This window comes from Sinocyclocheilus rhinocerous, unplaced genomic scaffold, assembly GCF_001515625.1.
Source record: "Sinocyclocheilus rhinocerous isolate Xijiao unplaced genomic scaffold, SAMN03320098_v1.1 scaffold271, whole genome shotgun sequence".
In the NCBI taxonomy this organism is placed as follows: Eukaryota; Metazoa; Chordata; class Actinopteri; order Cypriniformes; family Cyprinidae; genus Sinocyclocheilus; species Sinocyclocheilus rhinocerous.
The window spans coordinates 2,621,312-2,641,073 of NW_015657574.1; the positions used below are offsets into that span (position 1 = coordinate 2,621,312).

At 37.7% G+C, this 19,762-nt stretch overlaps 2 protein-coding genes across 3 annotated transcripts; both read right to left on the reverse strand.

Annotated features, from left to right (window-relative positions):
- Positions 1-332: 332 nt before the first annotated feature.
- On the reverse strand, positions 333-12,683 carry LOC107721367 (tau-tubulin kinase 2-like). Its single transcript, XM_016529348.1, has 15 exons — positions 12,485-12,683; positions 10,644-10,784; positions 9,485-9,632; positions 9,200-9,273; positions 8,942-9,082; positions 8,686-8,790; positions 8,139-8,204; positions 7,923-8,015; positions 7,726-7,851; positions 7,486-7,643; positions 7,194-7,389; positions 6,035-6,246; positions 5,491-5,944; positions 3,489-4,093; positions 333-2,091 (listed from the first exon to the last, which is right to left on the reverse strand). The coding sequence occupies exons 2-15, from the start codon at positions 10,710-10,712 to the stop codon at positions 1,773-1,775; spliced, it is 2,766 nt and encodes a 921-aa protein (XP_016384834.1). The 5' UTR covers positions 10,713-10,784; positions 12,485-12,683; the 3' UTR covers positions 333-1,772.
- Positions 12,684-12,850: 167 nt separating this feature from the next.
- LOC107721386 (solute carrier family 35 member F6-like) lies at positions 12,851-18,580 on the reverse strand. Of its 2 annotated transcripts, XM_016529385.1 has the most exons (6): positions 18,365-18,580; positions 17,069-17,141; positions 16,656-16,827; positions 15,729-15,944; positions 15,450-15,560; positions 12,860-14,496 (listed from the first exon to the last, which is right to left on the reverse strand). In XM_016529385.1, the coding sequence occupies exons 1-6, from the start codon at positions 18,439-18,441 to the stop codon at positions 14,018-14,020; spliced, it is 1,128 nt and encodes a 375-aa protein (XP_016384871.1). In that variant the 5' UTR covers positions 18,442-18,580; the 3' UTR covers positions 12,860-14,017. The 2 variants fall into 2 exon arrangements, with proteins under 2 accessions (XP_016384872.1, XP_016384871.1); XM_016529386.1 differs by lacking the exon at positions 17,069-17,141 and having other exon boundaries at positions 12,851-14,496; positions 18,365-18,438.
- Positions 18,581-19,762: the final 1,182 nt, after the last annotated feature.

A 19,762-nucleotide genomic window follows, 5' to 3' on the forward strand; every position in this document is an offset into this window, starting at 1 on the left:
TTGACTGACCAAGAAAGGTTAGGTTTGAGTGGATTATCAGTTTGTTAACCACAGATAGGATTTTTGTTTCTATGCAGCGCTTAGATATACATGAGTCAAGATTGGTTTAGACAGATAAAATATGTTTAAAATGGTACACACAAGAAAATAAACAGATTCCTGCATGTTATTACTGACACTTACATTTAAAGTAAATATGTCTTACTGTATTTCCAGTGTTAATGCAACAAAATATTTTGTATGCTTTGTTTAAATAAACTATGAAACAATGCATTTTATGTTTATTAAGCTAATGACAGCATAATATTGTCACAATATCAAGCATCAAGTTCTTAAGAGTACTTATTTATTCCATTGATGTGAATACATATACATTCCAACATGGTAACTTTGTTTTTTGAATTATTGAATTGTTTGTTAGCAAAATACAGTACATGAAGCATGAGGTGGAATTTCTTTTTCTTAATATATTTATATCTATATACAGTTCAGGTTATGTACAGTTCTTAAGATAAACCATCCGCTGTACCAACAGTTGTGGGCCTATACTGATGCTTTTAAAGTAAAAGTACTTCCAGAGGACAAAATAGAGGATCCAGAACAAAACAACTATTCTAGCTGCACAGCACACAATGAAGTCGTGGTAATGACTCGGTAGCTACAATCCCTTTCTTTGTACATCACACGGGTCTCGCACTCCTCAGACAACTGTCAATAAATGCCATGGTGGAGAATTCAATCCCAAAAACCGCAGAAGTGTCTTAGCATAAGCAGCCAACTCATCAAGCAGACATCTTGCTGATGTATTCAAGTAATATGGTAATGGGACTATAGTGTTTGAATCAAGTTCATTTAAGGGTCCATAGTGTTTCACTGCAATATATCGGTACGTTTCTTACTGACGTTATGACTATTTACAGGGATTGTTAGTATGATATTGCAGGCATGGAAGAGATTATACTTGGCAATTGCAAGGTTGCTGACCCTTAATGTGATGGCGAATTCACTCAGTAGCAAGTAATAAAGCTACATCATCAGGTACGTAACCACATCCAATAAATAAATAAATACATTCTATAGATGATACAGTTTACAGTACATACATTCCCTGAAATACATATATACACATGCTTGCTTGTACCAGATGTACCTATACATGACTGATAATACACTGTATAGATAGCTATCTGTTGAATGAGCATTTAACCATAAACGCTTTGACCAATGATTGAAAAACAGAAAAATTATAGAAAATGTAAGGCTAGAGTATCTGGAGTGTCTAAAAAACATACATCTGTTTGACAGAATACAATGATTTACTAAGTGCAGCCACATTGTTTTCAGATTTCAAATGTTCTCACTGATAGTTAATGTTCAAAATCTGACATATGTAAGGTATGTAAACCAGAAAGTGCAAAAAACATGAAAAAGTAAGCAGATAATTTACATAGCAAGAAGAAAAAGAATATATGGCACAAACTATATAGAATATTAAAAAAAATTAAAAACATTTGATTGCAATGGGCAATTTGTTTAGAAGAAAGTTACACAGCGTCACTGGAACATTTAGCATGTTAATATTTCACGTTTTTCAAAAATGTCCTAAACATGATGCTTTCAAGTAATCACAACCAACCGGCAAATACCTGGTCCTTTATCGCTCTACTTATCAAAACACCACTTGCAAAAACGCTACAGTTCATCAAAAACTACTTTTGAAACCAGTTGTCAAATTACTGACAACTCACGCCATCGGTTACAAGCTTTTCTCTTTATTTGCTCATTTTGGTAGTGGTTTTGCTCTCAGGACTTCCGGCTCTGACTCTGGAGCAGAACCCTGACCCACGATTTACTGTTACGTCACTGATTCGAGGAGGCGGGGAGGCCGAGCAGCTATTTGGTGACTGGCTGTGACCCCCCTCAAAACGGGAAGGCGAGGAGCTTAACGAGCGCTGCAGAGAGGAGGCGGTGGTGCGTTGGTAACGTGAGGTGCTGACGGCCAGTCCTCCTCGCTCCTGCATGAGCTGAGAGAGGTTGTCCAAGAGGTCCGTGTCACCGGTGCTGCTAGCACGAATGCGGTAGCGTCTACGTCTGAAATGACAATAACTTTCAATATCACATTGATCATGTAGAGGTATATTTAGGAATTGGACTACATTGGCTGTGCTGTTGTTTTATATTAACTAAAAAGAACCAGATGAGAATGAGAGTTGACTGTTTGTGAATCAGACTAGACTGGTCACGTTGTATGTTTTTGATTCACTTAAAAGAACCAGCTATTTCAAACTCTTTATTAAAAGAACCAAATTCTTCCATTTAAAAAATCGGACTACACTGGTTGTTCTGTATGTTTTTGATTCACTAAAAAATTTTCATGAATCAGATTACACTGCTCTTGTTACATATATGTCTTTAATTTACTAAAAATAAATGACTCATTTGTTTGTGAATCAGACTACACTGGTTGTGCTGTATGTTTTTGATTCACTATAAAGAGTGGGTTCATAAGAGTCATTTGTTGGTGAATCAGACTACATTGGTTGAACTATATGTTTTGGATTCAGTAAAAAAAAAAACTGGTTCGTAAGAGCCATTTATTCATGAATCAAATTACACCGATCACACTAATTTTGATTCACTGATTCACTAAAAAAAGATCCAGCTCTTAATAGGCAATTGTTTGTAAATTGGACAACCCTGTTCGTCTCATATGTCTTGGATTCACTAAAAAGAACAGGTTTGCAAAAGTCATTTGTTCATGAATTGACTACAAATTGGTCACTCTGTATGTTTTTGATTCGCTTAAAAGAACCAGTTATTTAAAACTCTTCATTAAAAGAACCCAATTCATCCATTTCAAGAATCAGACTACACTGGTTGTTCTGTATGTTTCTGATTCACTAAAAAAAGCACAGGTTCACAAGAGTCAATTGTACATGAATCAGATTACACTGCCTGTGCCCTATGTCTTTGATTTACTAAAAAGAAATGGCTCATAAGAGTCATTTGTTTGTGAATCAGATTACACTGGTTGTGCTGTATGTTTTTGATTCACTAAAAATAATGGGTTCATGAGAGTCATTTGTTTGTGAATCAGACTACACTGGTTGAACTAAACGTTTTGGATAGAGTAAAAAATAACTGGTTCATAAGAGTCATTTATTCATGAATCAAATTACACTGATCGCACTGCACTCACTGTATTTGTTTGACTAAAATGATCCAGCTCATAATAGACATTTGTTTGTAAATTGGACAACCCTGTTCATCTCATATGCCTTGGATTCACTAAAAAGAAAGGTTTGTAAGAATCATTTGTTCATGAATTGACTACAAATTGCTCACTCTATGTTTTTAATTCTCTAAAAAGAACCGGCTTTTGTTTTTGTATGCATCCTGTGAAGATACAACTCAATACACTGACACAGGGAACTGTCTAACTTAGTACTTGATGAAAGTATACATTTTTAAATTCTTGGTCCTCTCACCTGTTCTCGCCACCTGTGCGAAGGGGTGGTTTTCCTGGTGGCGGCCGTGGAATAAATCGTGCAGACAGCTGATCCGGCACTAGAGTGGGGCTCATGGGTCTTGGTATTTTACTCTTGCTCGACACAGGTCCTGAGGAGGAAGACAGAGAGAGTGGCTCCTCCACCTGCCAGTCGGACCCTCGAGAACCAGTGGGGAAAATGAACTTGTCGCGCAGCAGCGCTAAGGGGAAGTGCTCACATGACAGTGACAGAGACGGAGAAAGTGGAGCTGGAAAACCCCTACGGGTTGGAGAGTCCGGGTCACGGATGGGGATGCGACTGGCTCGGGGTGAGAGTTCACGAGGTGATGCCGGAGCTGCATCAACACTGTGTCCAGTGGTCTCACCCTGGTTGGGGGTTGAAGAAGGCCCAACGTCAGGACAGCCCAAGTCGCTCTCCACATCCTTGTCAGAGGCCTTGACAGAGATAATGTTTTCATCTGGCTTGGTAGGGCTTTTAGAGGGTGAAATAGCTGGCACGTAGTTGTGCTCTTTTTCTGCAGGGCCTGATGGATTGCCAAGCTGAGAGTCGTCTCCTGTCTTCTGCTGTAGCACTGCATTGGATGACTGTGAAGGGAATAACATTAAGAGACAGGACATTATTAATGGAGCTCTGCAGGGAAAAACTCTTATACATCTGTTTTTCTTAGTGGTACCATCATTTGCTGAGCTCTGGTGAGCTTTGTGTCAGCTTCACTTTCGGTCTATTGCTGTTTTTGATACAGTAATGTATAAATCCAAGTTACTGGCCAAAATTCGAGACATAGTGATGTTGCAGTGAAACCACTGCAATGCACCCATAAACGATCACTGCTTACTGCTACAGTTTTCAATACACAATCAAACATATCTGTGACCCTGGACCACAAAACCAGTCATAAGAGTCATTTTTTTGAAATTGAGATTTATACATTATCTGAAAGCTGAATAAATAACAGAGATGCAAATAGTTAAGGGTGAAAAAAGGTGAGAACATTGTGCGGATCAGGGGCATGCGCCACACGGAATTTCTATTTAAGATATTTGCTTTACATGCTCATTATTTCCAAAACGGTAATATCTCACAAAAACATCTTGTGATATTTTACAAAAATCAAGATTGAATATATTTGGTCAAAGTCCCATGTTATAAAAGATGAAGTGCTATGCAGACTATTTAAGACAATATTGGCTGATTAGACGGCAACGCTGACCTAAAATGCAAAATGTTTGCCCTCTCTCTCTTCACCATTCCCACATCTCAGACCTCAAATACATAAAATAATACCTTTTAGACATAGTTTTTGAAGTAAAGAGTAAAGAAAATACTATGCAAAACATATTGAAATAACCAGTTTTTTTATTTACCCTTCACAAATACCCTTGTAAGACCCCCCCTCATAAAAACACTTTCTCATGGGATCCAAGCAAATCTCATAGGTAACTTATTTTGATCTCAAAAAAGAGAGTTGTCACTGAAAGGTGAGAAATTTGCATCTATGAAATAAGCTTTCCATTGATGTATGGTTTGTTATGATAGGACAATATTCGGCCGAGATACAACTATTTGAAAATCTGGAATCTAAATATTGAGAAAATCGCCTTTAAAGTTGTCCAAATTAAGTCCTTAGCAATGCATATTACTAATCAAAAATTAGGTTTTGATATATTTAGGGTAGGAAATTTACTAAATATCTTCATGGAACAAGATCTTTACTTAATTTCCTAATGATTTTTGGCATAAAATAAAAATTGATCATTTTGACCCATACAATTGTTGGCTATTGATACAAATATACCCGTGCGACTTATGACTGGTTTTGAGGTCCAGGTCACATTTCATGAGATAATTACACTATTATGTTAAAATTAATGACAAGGAATTTTGTCATAATATAATTGTTGTCTGACAATTCCTGCTGTATATTTCACAATGTTTAGAAATGCTAATACATCTACTTTAGAATGTAGCATGAGATACTGACCTGCTCAAGATGAGTCCTGCTTAGGACCACTGACGCAGGCTGTACTGTGGGCAGTCTTCTTAATCTAGACAGGCCTATCACTCCAGGCAAGCCTGGTAGTCTGGCGAATGGAGGACCAGTGTGGCAGATGCCTGTGTGGAATTCTGCTGAACCAGTCAGACTGCTAGCGCGCTGAGGCAAGGGGTCAGACCAGGTGCGAGGGAGGGCGAGGGGGCTGGAGGAGCGTGGTGAGATCCCTGAGCGTTCCTCCTCATCCGGTTTAGATCCTGCTGAACCGCTACCGCCCTCAAGCTCTACTAGGACCCACTCCTGTGAGTCACCCTCTTGTGGGACGGGGCTGAGGTTGACGGCAACGTAACCGCTGCTGGCCGCACACTCCTCGTCCTCCAACGAGCCCTGCTCGACCCGACAGACAGACCTGTCTTGGGGCAGACCCGGACGATGCTTCCCTAAACTAATAAGATGAAGAAGGAGAAGTGGTTATGATGTTTTTAGAGACCAATTCACATTTATAAGGAAGAATATTAGGATTTTGTTTACTGACTAGGCCTCAAGGAAGCGTTCAAGTGTGGGTTTGGGTTCAGGGGTCAATCTTTTGTCTAGCCCCATGCTCTGACTATGGCGCATCCTTCTCAATAGAGGAGCAACACGGTCGATGAGCAAGGTCTCTGAGCGCACACGTCTAGGAGAGCCCTGGATGGAGCCACTGTTGGGGCTCTGGTTGCCCTCTTTGCTTCGCTCCTCTTCACTAGCCACCTGAATCAGAGACACAAGCTCCGACTTAAACACTATACTTGCAAACTCCAGACTGGCAAAAAAGGTGATGGGTGGGGTATAAGTAACAATAAGCCTACTCATTTAAATCTTCACAAAAAAATAAAATAAATAAAAAATTGGAGCAGTTGAAATTGTTTTGGAAATGTTTGATATTAGAATAGAACTATATGTTGTTTTGAAACAACATCAATGTTCATCCTAAACTGTAAAATGACTATAAAAACTATGATTTAAACAACTTTTCAGTTCAAATAAAACAAGTTTTGACAAAATAAAGTTTTATGAAATGATAAACCCCACATTTCTGTTGTATGTTACATATATTTGGTCTACAAAAACAGCAGACAGTCAACAAAATGGCAAAATGAAAATGCAAATTCACATTCTGACAGTAGGTGTGAGAGCAGAAATATGGTAGTTACCTCAGTTGCCACTGTACAAGTCAAGTCACCTTTATTTATATAGTGTTTTACACAATATAGGCTGTTTCAAAGCAGTTCATAGTTACAAAAAGGAAAATAACAGAATCAATGATGCAAATTTTATCAAATATGAGTCGAATTCAAATTTTGGTGTAAAGCACCACTAAAAAGATAATAGTCTAATTATTTAGCTCATAGCTATTTAGCTGTTGGTTCAGTTCAGTTCAATAACTGTAAAGTTCATAAATCATGAAACAAGTTAAAGTCAAGCTAAAAGCTACTTTACAGACGACAACAGTGTCTTTATTCAACTCCAGTCAGTTCAGAGTTGATTCAATTCAGTTCAATAAGTGTCAATGAAATAAATAAAAGCATTATGAAATACATTTTATTCAGCTATAAAGCAGTGCTGTGCTTATAAACACTACTTTATTAAGCATCAAGACATTTTACTGAAAAGTGACAAGTTTGCAGGTATGTCAATAACAGAGTGATGAATAGTACCTTTCTGATTAGAGGCTGAACGTGGTTGAGGTTTCGGTCGCGGCTGTGCTCCATATCCTCCCAGACATCTGCTCCCTGTGCAGGCTGCATTGGGATGGGGGCGCAATTATCAGCCTCACTGAGGCGCTCACCCTGAAGGACGTCCTCTGTGTTCTCACGCTGCAGATCGCCCGGGATCACGGAGGCATTGGCCATGCTGGAAGGAAATATATTCATTTAACCATGTAGACTTCAAACTGTTTATACAGAGACTCGTTATATCACTGAATCATTGTAGATACTAGATATCTACCCCAAATATGCCGGTGTGAGGCGGGTCAACTGCTGGGCTGTGGTTGCCAGGGTTCCAACATTAAGTGTGTCCTCTGAATCTGTCCTTTCCCAGTCATACGGATCATTTTCCACCACATTGTAGCTCTTCATGCTGTTGTCAAAGACTGACATCAGGAGCTGCAACCCAATGAGAGAGCATCTAAGTGATTGTCTACATTTACAAAATCTATGGTCAAGAAAGGCTAAAAAAGTTCAGTACCTGATAATCGGGTTTAGTGAAGTAGTCCAGGTTGGAGATATGGTCGAGAAAAACGCTAAACTCATCTGGGAGTTGTTTGAGCATGAGGCGATGGTTGTACGTCTCCTTCATATTTCCGACCTGTTCCTGTATTGATGGCAGGACTGAGAACAGCAAATCTCTTATCCACGGAAAATTATGATCAGAGCAGAACTTACTTTATCTTTGATTTTTCTCCAGGGTAGCTGACCCACCATGAACTCCACAAGCATATAAAATAAAGACCACAGGTCATCATGTCGACCCATTTCCTTTTTAAAGAACAAGAAGAATGTGCATTTTAGTGAAATATGAATAAGTAACATGACCTGCTATGTATAAGAAACCTGACCGGCATCCGCCATTGGCTTGAGAATGTAAGAGAGAGAAGTTACCCTATTCTTGTGAGCATTAACTGAAGCATAACGGACGGTTCCTCTGAATCCTGCCACTGGACGTGGCTTTAGACAAAAAAAAAAAGAGAAGACATAAGTAAACATACAGAAACACATTACAGGAATAATTCACCCAAAAATGAAAATTCTGTCAAAATTCTGACATTGAAATTTGTGTTCATTTAAAAATCTTGACTTCCACCACTACCCTTTTTTGGCGCATTCATGAGAGTTTGAGATGTAACAATTTATGAACAACTCATTTAGATAATTTCTGTGACCAAGATCAACTGATTAAAAAAAACATATTTAACAGATCCATTCATTCTCAAATCGTACATCACTACTTTTCTCATGAGCAATTCTTCAGTAATTGCTTGAAATTTCTACTTTTGTGCTCCACAAAAGAAATAAAGTCATACAAGTTTGGAAAGATTGTGAGTAAATGATGACTGAATTTTCATTTTGGGGTGAACTGTCTGTTTAAGTAACACTAATATGAAATTTCATAAACATCAATTTTTAAAGGACATCTGTGATTACTTACCGGACGGACTTCTTGACATGAGTTTGTAAATTGGCGTGCTAACCCAAAATCAAGCATATAACAGGTTCGGCACGTACTGGCAAGTCGACCCATTGCGAAGTTAGACTATTTGAGGAAAAAAAAGGTTTGATGACTAGTTTATATAGTCTAAAAAGAAATAATGAGGCCCTGTTAAACATGAATTATAGTCAACATTAGAAGTGCTTTTAGGCCCAGGGCTGTCTGTGAGAGAGCAGACTCTGTACAGCACTCTTACGGGTTTTATGTCTCTGTGCAGGAAGCCCACAGAGTGGATGCTTTCGATGGCTTCTAAGATTTGTCGGCCCAGCCTGAGTGTGGTGGAGAAGCTGAAGGTGCCGCGGCTCATGTTGCGTCGAAGGTCTGCCAAGTTCCTTCCCTGCAGTTCAATGGACAAACATCACTTCAGGTGACTGAAATTAGGGCTGTTGTATTACGTTGAGTTGCGATAACATCCATAAATTCAGAAACAAGAATAAATCATTTGATGCCCTACCTGAAGCTCCATAACCACATAGTTGAAGCGGTCATTGCGTCCACAGCCAACAAAACGACAAACATGGTCTTTACCTATGACATGGATCAAGGCAAAAATGGTTAATGTTATACAAATCCATATATTTTTAAGTAATATTCCCCTTGTGTTTGGCAATGTATGATTGCCCATAGAGTAGCATACACACAGTGCAAAATGACTGCTCAAATATTGTTTTCATGCTTGTTTTGATATACATTAACTAAAAAAAAATTAGATTCTTAAATATCTTATGTTCATTTTTACCCTGAAGTCTTTTCAAAACTGCTACTTCCATCTTAAGGACCTGTTTGGGTTGCTGGGCAGACTCCACTTTCAGAGCCACATTGACTTGGCTCACCTGGTCCAGGACTTCATAGATCTCACCAAAACCACCCCCACCAATTTTCTTCAACTAGTTAGGAAAGAGAAATTTTTAATGAATGGCTACTGTGCAAAACTTTTTGGCCGATAAGATTTCTTAATGTTTTTGGAAGTCTCTTATGCTCACCAAGGTTGGATTTATTTATTAAAATCACAGTAATATTGCAAAATATTATCAGTAATATACTTTAAAATGTATTCCTGTGATGACCAAGCTTAATTTTCAGCAGCCATTACTTCAGTCTTCAGTGTCACATGATCCTTCAGAAATAATTCTGATTTGCTTATTTGGTGCTCAAGAAATATTTATTATTATCATCAATGTTGAAAACAGTCGTGCAGCTTTATATTTTTGTGGAATCTGTGATACATTTTGCTTCTTAGGATTCTTTGATGAATAAAAAGTGCAAAAGAACAGCATTTATGTCACTTTTGATCAATCTGATGCATCATTGCTGAATAGGCTTACTGAAGTGCGATATCAGTCCTCTATGAGGAAGTATTGGTATAACTGTCTTTTTTAATGTGTATTGTATTGTGTGTTTCTTGCTAATGGACCTTGAGTCTGGAAATAAAGTTGAATTTAATAAAAATATACATTTTTCAAAAAGAAAAAAAAAACATATTTTGACCCCAAACCTTTGAACAGCAAAGTACTGTATATATTGTTCCTCCTATAACTGAGAAGACAGCTTTCAAACTTGTGTCAGAGAACAGATATTACAACAGTTCTGTTCATGCATGAAATGCTGTTTTGAAAAAATGTCCTAGCAAAACAACACTTTTATCATGAAATAAAATGCTGTGTCTCGTGACTATTTGTCAGCATGCTGTACAGTTTTCTGTGCTGATGTCAGCACTGCTCAACACACCTGCAGTGTATCATTTGACTGAGCTCAAAAGAAAAAACCTCCTTGACTGGGTGAATGTTTACATGAAAGAATCTGACAGCTATCAGAACATCTCTACGAAACCAACAGTGAGTATTTGAATAGTCCTGAAGCCTTGTCCTCCTAAATACAGCTCCTTCAAAACAACTCACCACTCTCCATCGCTCCCGGACCATGCTCCCGACAGCCAAGATATCAGTCTGCTCCCCGGACCCACTCATCCTGAGGCTCAAGAGTGGACTGAGCACACTCAGAGAAGATCTACACCTCACATCAGTGAGCTCGGGTCCACGCTGAAAAGATTAGAAAAAACAGATCTGTAGATTTTAAAAATGCTTCATTTAGCTGGACCTGCATGGTTACATCAGAAATTAAAGGCTCTAGAGACGTTTGCAGACATAAGGCAGATTTACCTACAGGGCTGTAGACAAGACAAAAATCATGAAAAATGCATTTTATTGGCTCCATCCATATTCTTAAGAAGGCCTTCTGTGAAGGCACCCAAACTATATCAATCTGACCTGTCCTAAGGTTGTCTTTTGAGCAGAATAGGTAAGATCTGTAGAAGAACCTGTCCTGATTCTTTTTATGACTGTCACTGCTAGGGTGCAGAAACTAAAGGAGCTAAATACAGTAAAATCCTTAAGGAACAGGCTTACTGTCGGCCTGAAACAAGAATACAATTCACTATATCTGCAAGACAGTGACTCAGGGAAACATAATCTGTAAATCTACATCACAAAGACTACAAAATACTATTTTACGGTATATGCATGCTTAGTTGTAAGACAGAGAACCTTGGGTCTGTTTGAAGTCAATGATAAAATTAAAATGCAATCAATACTATTTGCAAAGAAGCTAAATGAAACATTCTGCAAGTCATGTACACATCTGTTGGAGTGGTAAATATATGCATTATCTTGAGCAATATATTTTTCTGTATATTATGCATGTATGTATGTATGTATGTGTATACTGTGTGTTTTATTCTTATTGCATACACTGTCAGTCTTATACTGTCATTATTTGACTGCAATGTTGGTGAATTATGAATTTAATTAATTGTTGCACTTGTTTATATGGTGTAATCTGTTTTTTTTTACTAATTACTAACATTTTGACATACACAAAACTCTTTTAGTAATAAATTTAGAATATCTAAAAGATATATACACATTAAAAAAAAACATTTATTTCGTACCATAAAATGTTTTGTGTTTTATATATGTATGTATGTACGTATATAGTTTAAGTGTTTTGTTGCTTTGTTTAGATTTTTATATGCATAAATATGCATGCATGCATGTTACTTTGCATGTAACATAATTTACCTGTAGATTTTACATTTGAATAAATTTGAATTGGAGCACAAAAACATAATAGTTTCAAATAAATCAAATTATTGTTTTAAAAAGGACTCAATGCTATTAAAAGGTTTTTACTCAAGCTTTGATCATTAAATCTGTATTGTATTAACAATACTGTCATTCCCCCCCAGTCAAAACTGATGGATGACAGTCCAAAGCAACTGCCATACTAGCTGCATGCAGTACTGTTTTTAATGAGGATCATGTTAAGGATGGCTGCAGCTGGCCTGTTACATGTCTTTGGTTGGTTGTGTTACTGAATTTTTATGCTAACATCCACAAGCTATGCTGAAAACTGCCGCTGTCTTGTAGATATTGGTTGAGGCGTTCTCTGTCCTTTCCGCATCCAGTGATAACAGAGGGAGACATAGGACACAGGCTAGCTAAAGCTAAAGCATCAGCCAGAGCAAAACCACTAAAACAAAAAAGCGCAATGAAGCGACACCGCGCTAGCTAATTAGCCAAACTGAATAACGCAACACACAGCTATTATTGAACATACGGTTGCCAGGTTACACAATGCAACGCAATGTTGTGACAGCTGTAATCCCGCTAATAATGCGGAGCAACGTTAGCTCGCTAAACGGACTTCACGCGTTCATTCAGGGACCCGGTGTGTTCATTACCTCTCTGCAGCGGCGGTCCAAGATGTTTCCGAAGACTTCAAAACATCTTTTTTTGTTCTATAGGCCATGATGATATAAAAGGTTGGACATAATCCCATAACGTTTTGAAACACAAAATAACGACTGAAGTTCACGTTATTTGCCTCACTTCTCTCAGCAGCAGCGGCAGCGATGACTGAGCGAGCGGACCGATATGTGACGTCACATCTCGTCGAATGGGTTTAGTTTGATTTCAAACATCGTTTGGAATAATCATCACATGAATAAATAATTCAATAATATTTATATTTTCAGTTGTTAACAATTTAATACGGACTCAACATTTACTAATACATTATTAAATCCAAAAGCTGTATCTCTTCGTATCCCATGCACTGTTGTATTTAACTACCGTTAAAAAAAGAATGAATAGAGCACGTTATGTATTGCCAAAGTCCCTTTAACGGCTTTTTTTTAATTCTATAGTCTTTGGTATTGCTCATTGTCAGCTAGTTAGTTAACGGATCTTTATTGTAAATTGTTACCTTTCTTATAATTATTATTGATGGCCATTGTTTTAAACTTTGCGTTGGGATATAGCTAATGCTCACACGCTGAACATTTGTTGTGCAAGGGTATACATATGTAAATTAAGATTTACATAAAAAAGTGCAACATTGTCATTATCTTGTTCACATATTTTCATTGTGGAATTATGCAGGTCGAACATTTAGTTAGGAAATCAATAATAGAGTTGTTACACATAATTAGATAAATGACACAGACATTACTTGTAATTAATCTAATATAATCTAATAGTCACTGAGTGAAACAGTTCTCTCCTCTTCATGTTTTCATTAACAACAAACAAATGCATCCACAATGTACAAACAAGAATGTGAGAGGAATTGATACATTTATGCAGAGGACAGATTTGTGAAATGAAACGGATGTCAATTAAATACTTCTAGTAAAAACTACACTGTTTTTGAGACTAGGGTCCCTTGTGTATTACTCTAAAAAAGAAAAAAAAAATTAAACTGTGATATTTACTGGCAGTAAACTCAGCGATACTTCCATATTTTTATAAACCAAATATACAAGGACTAACAGAAGATTTTCTTGTCAGTACACAATACTTGTTTCACAGATGACTATTACTCAAATAAAATGATTAGAGAAATAATGTCCTCCCAACAACAGCACATCACGTAAACAAAAACAAATGGTTTTGAAACATATAAACCGCAGGATTAAAAACTTTTAAATATTATTTTAAGGATTTTTGGCATTAAAATAATGTAAAATTATTCCCTTTCCTAAAGTAAAAATGTGCATTCAACCATTTTAAAATCTAAGCACAACTGTCCTTTTTTTAAACAGTTGAGACATGCCCACAAAAATGGCTGTAGGCAATAAGTAGTGATGGTTCCCAAGTGTTGAATCAAACTCTAAAACAAAAATACAAAAATGTGATTCTTTCTTAAAATGGAAATAACAGTTAAAACTAAAAATGAAATGCTTTGTGGGCAGCATTTTGTTCAAAGTCCAATATTAGCTCTCATTTGCAGCTTTTCCTGCACCAAGCAGTCTCTCTCTCTCTGGGGCTTCTCCCTCCTCTGCTCTCTGCTCTCCAGGGCAGCAGGGCAGTTTGGCCATCAAGGGCTTGTGGAGTCCATTGTATAGTGCTGTACCCACGAGTAGGATGATGAAGCCTAAAATCTGTAGGCCGTGGAACACCTCCCAACCCAGCAGTAAACTCATGACCCAGATGACCACAGTACGCAGACTGTCCAGCACCATGCGAGTAGTGGCACTTATTTCCTTGGTGACGCTGATGCCGGCGAAGTTAAAGAAGGCGATGCTCACGGTGTTGCCCAGCAGTGCCAGTAAAATAAGGGGCTTATGGCCAATCTGACAGAAGGCGTCCAATGCGTCTTCAAGGACCTGCCGTGGGTTGTCGGCAAAACTTCCCACATGGATGTAGAACATTGGGATGAGGAGCAAAGTGAGGATGACAAATCCGAAAAAACCTAAGAAAGAGAAGACAACTAAGCCACTGGGAAATAGACCAGTCACAGAAGTGTTGCTAAACTGATACGTTTTTTTTTTTTTTTTAAATAATCAAAATTGCCTGTTTGTCAGTAGATGTTCATCAATAACAAAGGCATATTTGGCCGCATTGAATGGGGAGGATTGAGAGTAAAATAACCTCAGATATGCAGACGCTGCTTCAAGTCAGAAAATATAATCAGTCATTTGTAATGGCATTGACAGATAAGTTAATCACAGACTTTTATGGGGGCTACGTTGAAAAATGAAGGTCTCCTAAATGGGGTCTAGCAAACACCTATGGTAATGACAACATTTGGTTCTAAGCCAATCAGCATTGTTTGTTTCATTAATCTATACTACCTTTAATTTTTTGCTGATTTAATCTTTTTAGCAGTTAGACTTTTCTAGTAATTGATCATACATAATAAAGACTAAATAAATAAATGTTGTTCTTTTGAACTTTCTATTCAACTAAAAAAGAAAGTATCATGGTTTCCACAAAAACATTAAGCAGCACAACTGTTTTCAGCACTGATAATAAGAAATATTTATTGAGCACTAAATCAGAATATTAGAATAATTTCTGAAGGGTCATGTGATACAGAAGACTGGTGTAATGGTTTCTGAAATTCAGCTTTACTGTCACAAGAATAAATTACATTTTAAAATATTAAAAATTTTAATTATATTTCACAATATTACTGTTTTTGCTGTATTTTTGATCAAATAAACACAGCCTTAGCAAGTATTGGAGACTTCTTTCAAAAACATTTTTAAAAAATCTTACTGGCCTGAAACTTTTAAATTGTAGTGTGTGACATAAGATAAATTCACATCATTATCATTATGACAACATTATTAATACATAGCATTAATATACTTAGACCAAACCAGTCATTGGCTTTATATGTCACTACATTAAAAACTTTACCTTCAGTCCCAACAGCCTTCAGTGGATGCACATTGTGCTTGTAAACAAACTTCTCCTCCAGGACCATCTGGACTGCAACAATAATCTGTGCCATGATAATCAAAAGGTCCCCTATAAGACAAGATCAACAGAAAATTAGTCCAGGCAGATAAAGTTGCAAGATATAATCAAATAAAGAAAAAATCCTGATATCCAGCCTACGAGAAGATTTTCTGATTTGTAAAAGGCAAATAATCATTACGTATGATTAAAACCATTCAGCAGCAGGTAACTACTGACCTGTGATAACCTCACTGAGCTTACGGGAGTCATCCCCATGGCCGCTCAGAAAATCAGCCAGGCCAACCACCACCAGACCAATGATGGTGACTAGGATCCCAATCCACTGGCTGGGCTGCAGCCGCCGTCCTAAGAACGCTACAGACAACAGTCCAGTGAAGATGATCACAGCTCCTCGCAGCATCTGGAAACTGGAGGCACTGGTCATGTTCAGTGCTAGAGAAAGAAAACACAAATACAGATCCTGTTTAAGTCAATCCAAGAATAAAAAGAATGGATGTTTCAGCTATTATAAATCGAAACTTGTCTACCCAGGTGAAAAAGACGTAGTATTAAATGTATTAAAAATATACTTGAAATTCAAGTAGTATGTTTATAATACATTTGTATTCCCAACATGCTTATTTGAAGTGCAATAAAAATATATTAAATTGCATTTTAATATATTTCTAAAAAGTATATTAGAAGTACTTTTGCATTCCAGCTGGCTAATTTGTGCTTGCTTTCAGTCATTCATGTAAAAATCAGTTATTTAATTTTGTTTCTGTTTTGTTTTTTTCTAAAGCTGCAAGGCTCTGGTGCAAAATATTGTATGCCAGGAGTCAGGATGACTAGGCTGTGCCCAGGTCTCCAGAACCTGCGACGACGCTCAGCTCCATCAGCCCTCCATCTGTGCCTTCAGATCCACCAGCTCTGTCTCCATCAGTCGGCCCCCAGATGTTGGCAGAATATAGTAAGTATGTCTGAAAAAGCACAATTTAAATATATTTCTTTTTCACCTGGGTATATATAGTAAGATAATACACATTGTTCATTTACTTATAGTGCTGTCACTGTAACGATACAAGGCTGGTTGTAAATCAGTGAACCTACCCTTTAAGAACTAAAGACTATGGACACAATATACTTCACATGTTGGATACTCACCAACATACATGATGGATGTTCCCAACATGTCACAAAGGGCAGGGGGGAGGAAAAGTAGGGGGTTGAAACTTTGGCCCGGATCCATCGTGGGCTCAGGTTTGCGCCGATCATGACAAAGGAGAATGTGGAACACCACCAGACAGGACAACTCTCCCAAAAACATTCCCACGGCCTGGAAAGGTGAGAGGAGGAGGTGTGTGGTAAAGAAATATTAAGATGCATGCAGGAAAAGTAACAGAGATGGGGACAAGTGATATGAAGAGAAGGACACAGCCGACCAGTTCTCACTTTGCCAAAACATAAATAACACTTTCAGTTCTCTGTTTTCTTAGAGGTACTGAAAACAATGTGATGAGAGGGAAGTTTGATGTGAATGGTGTGTTGTTATCTTGAGGATTGATGAAAATCATTACCTGTACAAAAGGGTGGGAGAAGGCATGATTTGGGGAACCATAACATCCAGGTGCAGAGAACATATCAGCCCATCTAGGAGATGAACAGATTCAGGTCATTAAACGAGTCATTTTCCAATATTACAATTCATCAGACTTAATGTGTATTAATATGCAGTATAATAATAAATAAGGCACTCATAGCAAACACTGACTCAAAGATAGCTTAAGTTTGGGACTGCACACAAATATTTTGTCCAAACAGTAATGGCTACTGGACATGATCAGGAAGCTTGTTATATTTGTACTGTATTTGTAATGAGATTTTCTCTTTATCCATTCGCACTACACACTAAAAACTATGATATTAAAAATGTAGAATCTGTCTTCCAGCTGCCAGTCACTGTAAGTTTAATAAGTAACTATGCACATGGTACACTAATGCCATTTTTACAACCATGAAATGACAATGTGTGACTGACATAAAGCCTCATGATGAAGAAAAGACTTTAACAACTCTTTCTTTAGATTTAACTTAAACCATTTGACTTGATTGATTTGAGAAAAAAAAATTTATAAATAGAATAGTGATTATGGCACTGTAAATAGCGAATAGAGATTATGGCACTGTAAAAACCAGGTGTACATATAATGAAGTATTAAAACAGAGATGCATCATCATCAACATGAGTGTCAGTTTTTCAGCAGACACTGGGTGAAGTGTGGTATCAAATACCGTCTGCCTAGAAACATCAAGCTTCTGTTTTAGATACAAAGCTGTATCAATTTACAAGTTACTTAACAGTATTTGCAGCACACATCTTGTCAAAATGGACTACATAATTCTGATTGTAAGATGTTTACTGCTGCGATTGCACTATTGACTAATAGTCACAAGGGTTTTGGTGGCAGAATTGCTGATTTTGCAGCATCAACATGTCAAGACACGTCGAATCATCACAACTGCACGTGAGTCGTCTAATCATCTTGTCCTGAAATGTTGGATTTTCATCTTCGTCTGTATATATTATGTGCATACATTAGTAATGAAAGGCAAAGGGAAAATGATGATCATCTTTCTTTCATCTAATTTTTGCTCACATTATTTAACAAAAAAACATGCCCAAATTCTCCTTTTGAAATAATAAAATTACGCGCCTTCACAAAATAATAAGAACACGGCGTACAGTTTTGTAAAAGAAAACGTGAAAGCACCCTTGTCTACCCTATTAGTAGAGGCAGAAGTTCGGGCAACTAATAAAAGTAAGCAATAATCGCATGTAAACAAACACCATCTAGCGCGTGCAAGTTACTTACTTTGCGGATAGTGTGTTAATAGAGCCTGTGATGAGCATCATAGCGGCGAGAAAGAGCTGATATTTTGTCCAAGCCATGGTGAGTGTGGGACTGAGTGGCCGCGAACATCAGACTCCCAAACTGTCTTGAGATGTGTCTTTCTTGCTGATCAAGAGTACAGCTATCTAAACAGGTTGTTCCCCTGTATGCAAATCACACGAAGGCGATCATGTGACACACCAGCTGACGCGTTATTTCCGCAGATTTTCAAAGTAACGTTAGAGGTCTTAAAGGGGTCATATGATGCGATTTCAAGTTTTCCTTTCTCTTTGGAGTGCTACAAGCTGATTGTGCATAGATAAGATCCCTGAAGTTGCAAAGACTAAAGTCTCAAAACCAAAGAGATATTCATTATCAAAGTTAAGACTCTGCCACGCCCCCCTAAAACGGCTCATTCTAACACGCCCCCACATATCTACCCCACTATGTGGAAATATTTGCATAATGCACCCAAATGTGCACGCAAAGAAAGAAGGCATGGTTTCAGTAACCGCAGTTAGTGTTGAAGCAACCATGTCAGGGAGACGCTGTGTGTTTCAGTGCGAAAGCAAAAGCACTTTATTTGGATCACTTACAACAGAACAGCAATGCATTTTATGGACGACCGTTTCATGAACCTAGGAGAGGAGGTAATTCTGACTTTGCTATGACAATCTGGCACTTCTGAATCAGCTACTGTAAGTATGTTTTGTTATTAGTTTAAGTATTTGCTATTGACTGTTCAAATGCGGAGTTTTGCGCATCGTGTGTGCGTGCGCGCGTGTGTGTGAGAGAGAGAGAGAGAGACAGCGTCACATCAAAGTGGAGTCAGCTGTCTTAACCGCGGCTTGTGTACTGCATCATCACTGTGTCTGTCACGCAACTCTGTTCCACTTTCGGGCTCTGTCTTTACATTTATTTTGAAAGATGAAGCTCGCGATTATGGTAAGGGGCGTTACATTTCCGACGAGTGCTTGCGGTGTTCGGCCAATCACAATGCACTGGGTCAGCTGGCCAATCAGAGCAGACTGCGCTTGTCAAAGGAGGGGGCTTTGTTGAAAACAACGTGTTTGAGAGAGGCGGGGCATAGAGGACCTACAATAATGTACAGTATTTGAAAAATAATGTGTTTTTTGAACATTAAAGCATGTCAACATATTCTGTTACACCAAATACACAAAATAATGATCTTTAAAAAAGCATCATATGACCCCTTTAATACGATATATGAAACATATATGAGCAGCCAAGCAATCAGAACAACACAGTAATTTGAGAAAAAATTATGTATAACGTTAACTACAATGTGTTCGACTACGATGTGTTTGTTTCCTGACTTGTTGGTAAAATAAATAATAATAAAACGAATATATTTTACTT

Excerpts from the sequence above, each read along its gene's own strand:
- LOC107721367 (XM_016529348.1), bottom strand. The coding sequence starts at position 10,712 with ATGAGTGGGTCCGGGGAGCAGACTGATATCTTGGCTGTCGGGAGCATG. Across the intron at positions 9,274-9,484 it reads AGTTTTGAAAAGACTTCAGG|GTAAAGACCATGTTTGTCGT; the intron begins GTAAAAATGAAC and ends TCCATGTCATAG. Across the intron at positions 8,205-8,685 it reads CATGTCAAGAAGTCCGTCCG|CCACGTCCAGTGGCAGGATT; the intron begins GTAAGTAATCAC and ends TTTTGTCTAAAG.
- LOC107721386 (XM_016529385.1), bottom strand. The coding sequence starts at position 18,441 with ATGGCTTGGACAAAATATCAGCTCTTTCTCGCCGCTATGATGCTCATC. Across the intron at positions 16,828-17,068 it reads TCTCCCACCCTTTTGTACAG|GCCGTGGGAATGTTTTTGGG; the intron begins GTAATGATTTTC and ends TCACCTTTCCAG. Across the intron at positions 15,561-15,728 it reads GCTCAGTGAGGTTATCACAG|GGGACCTTTTGATTATCATG; the intron begins GTCAGTAGTTAC and ends CTTGTCTTATAG.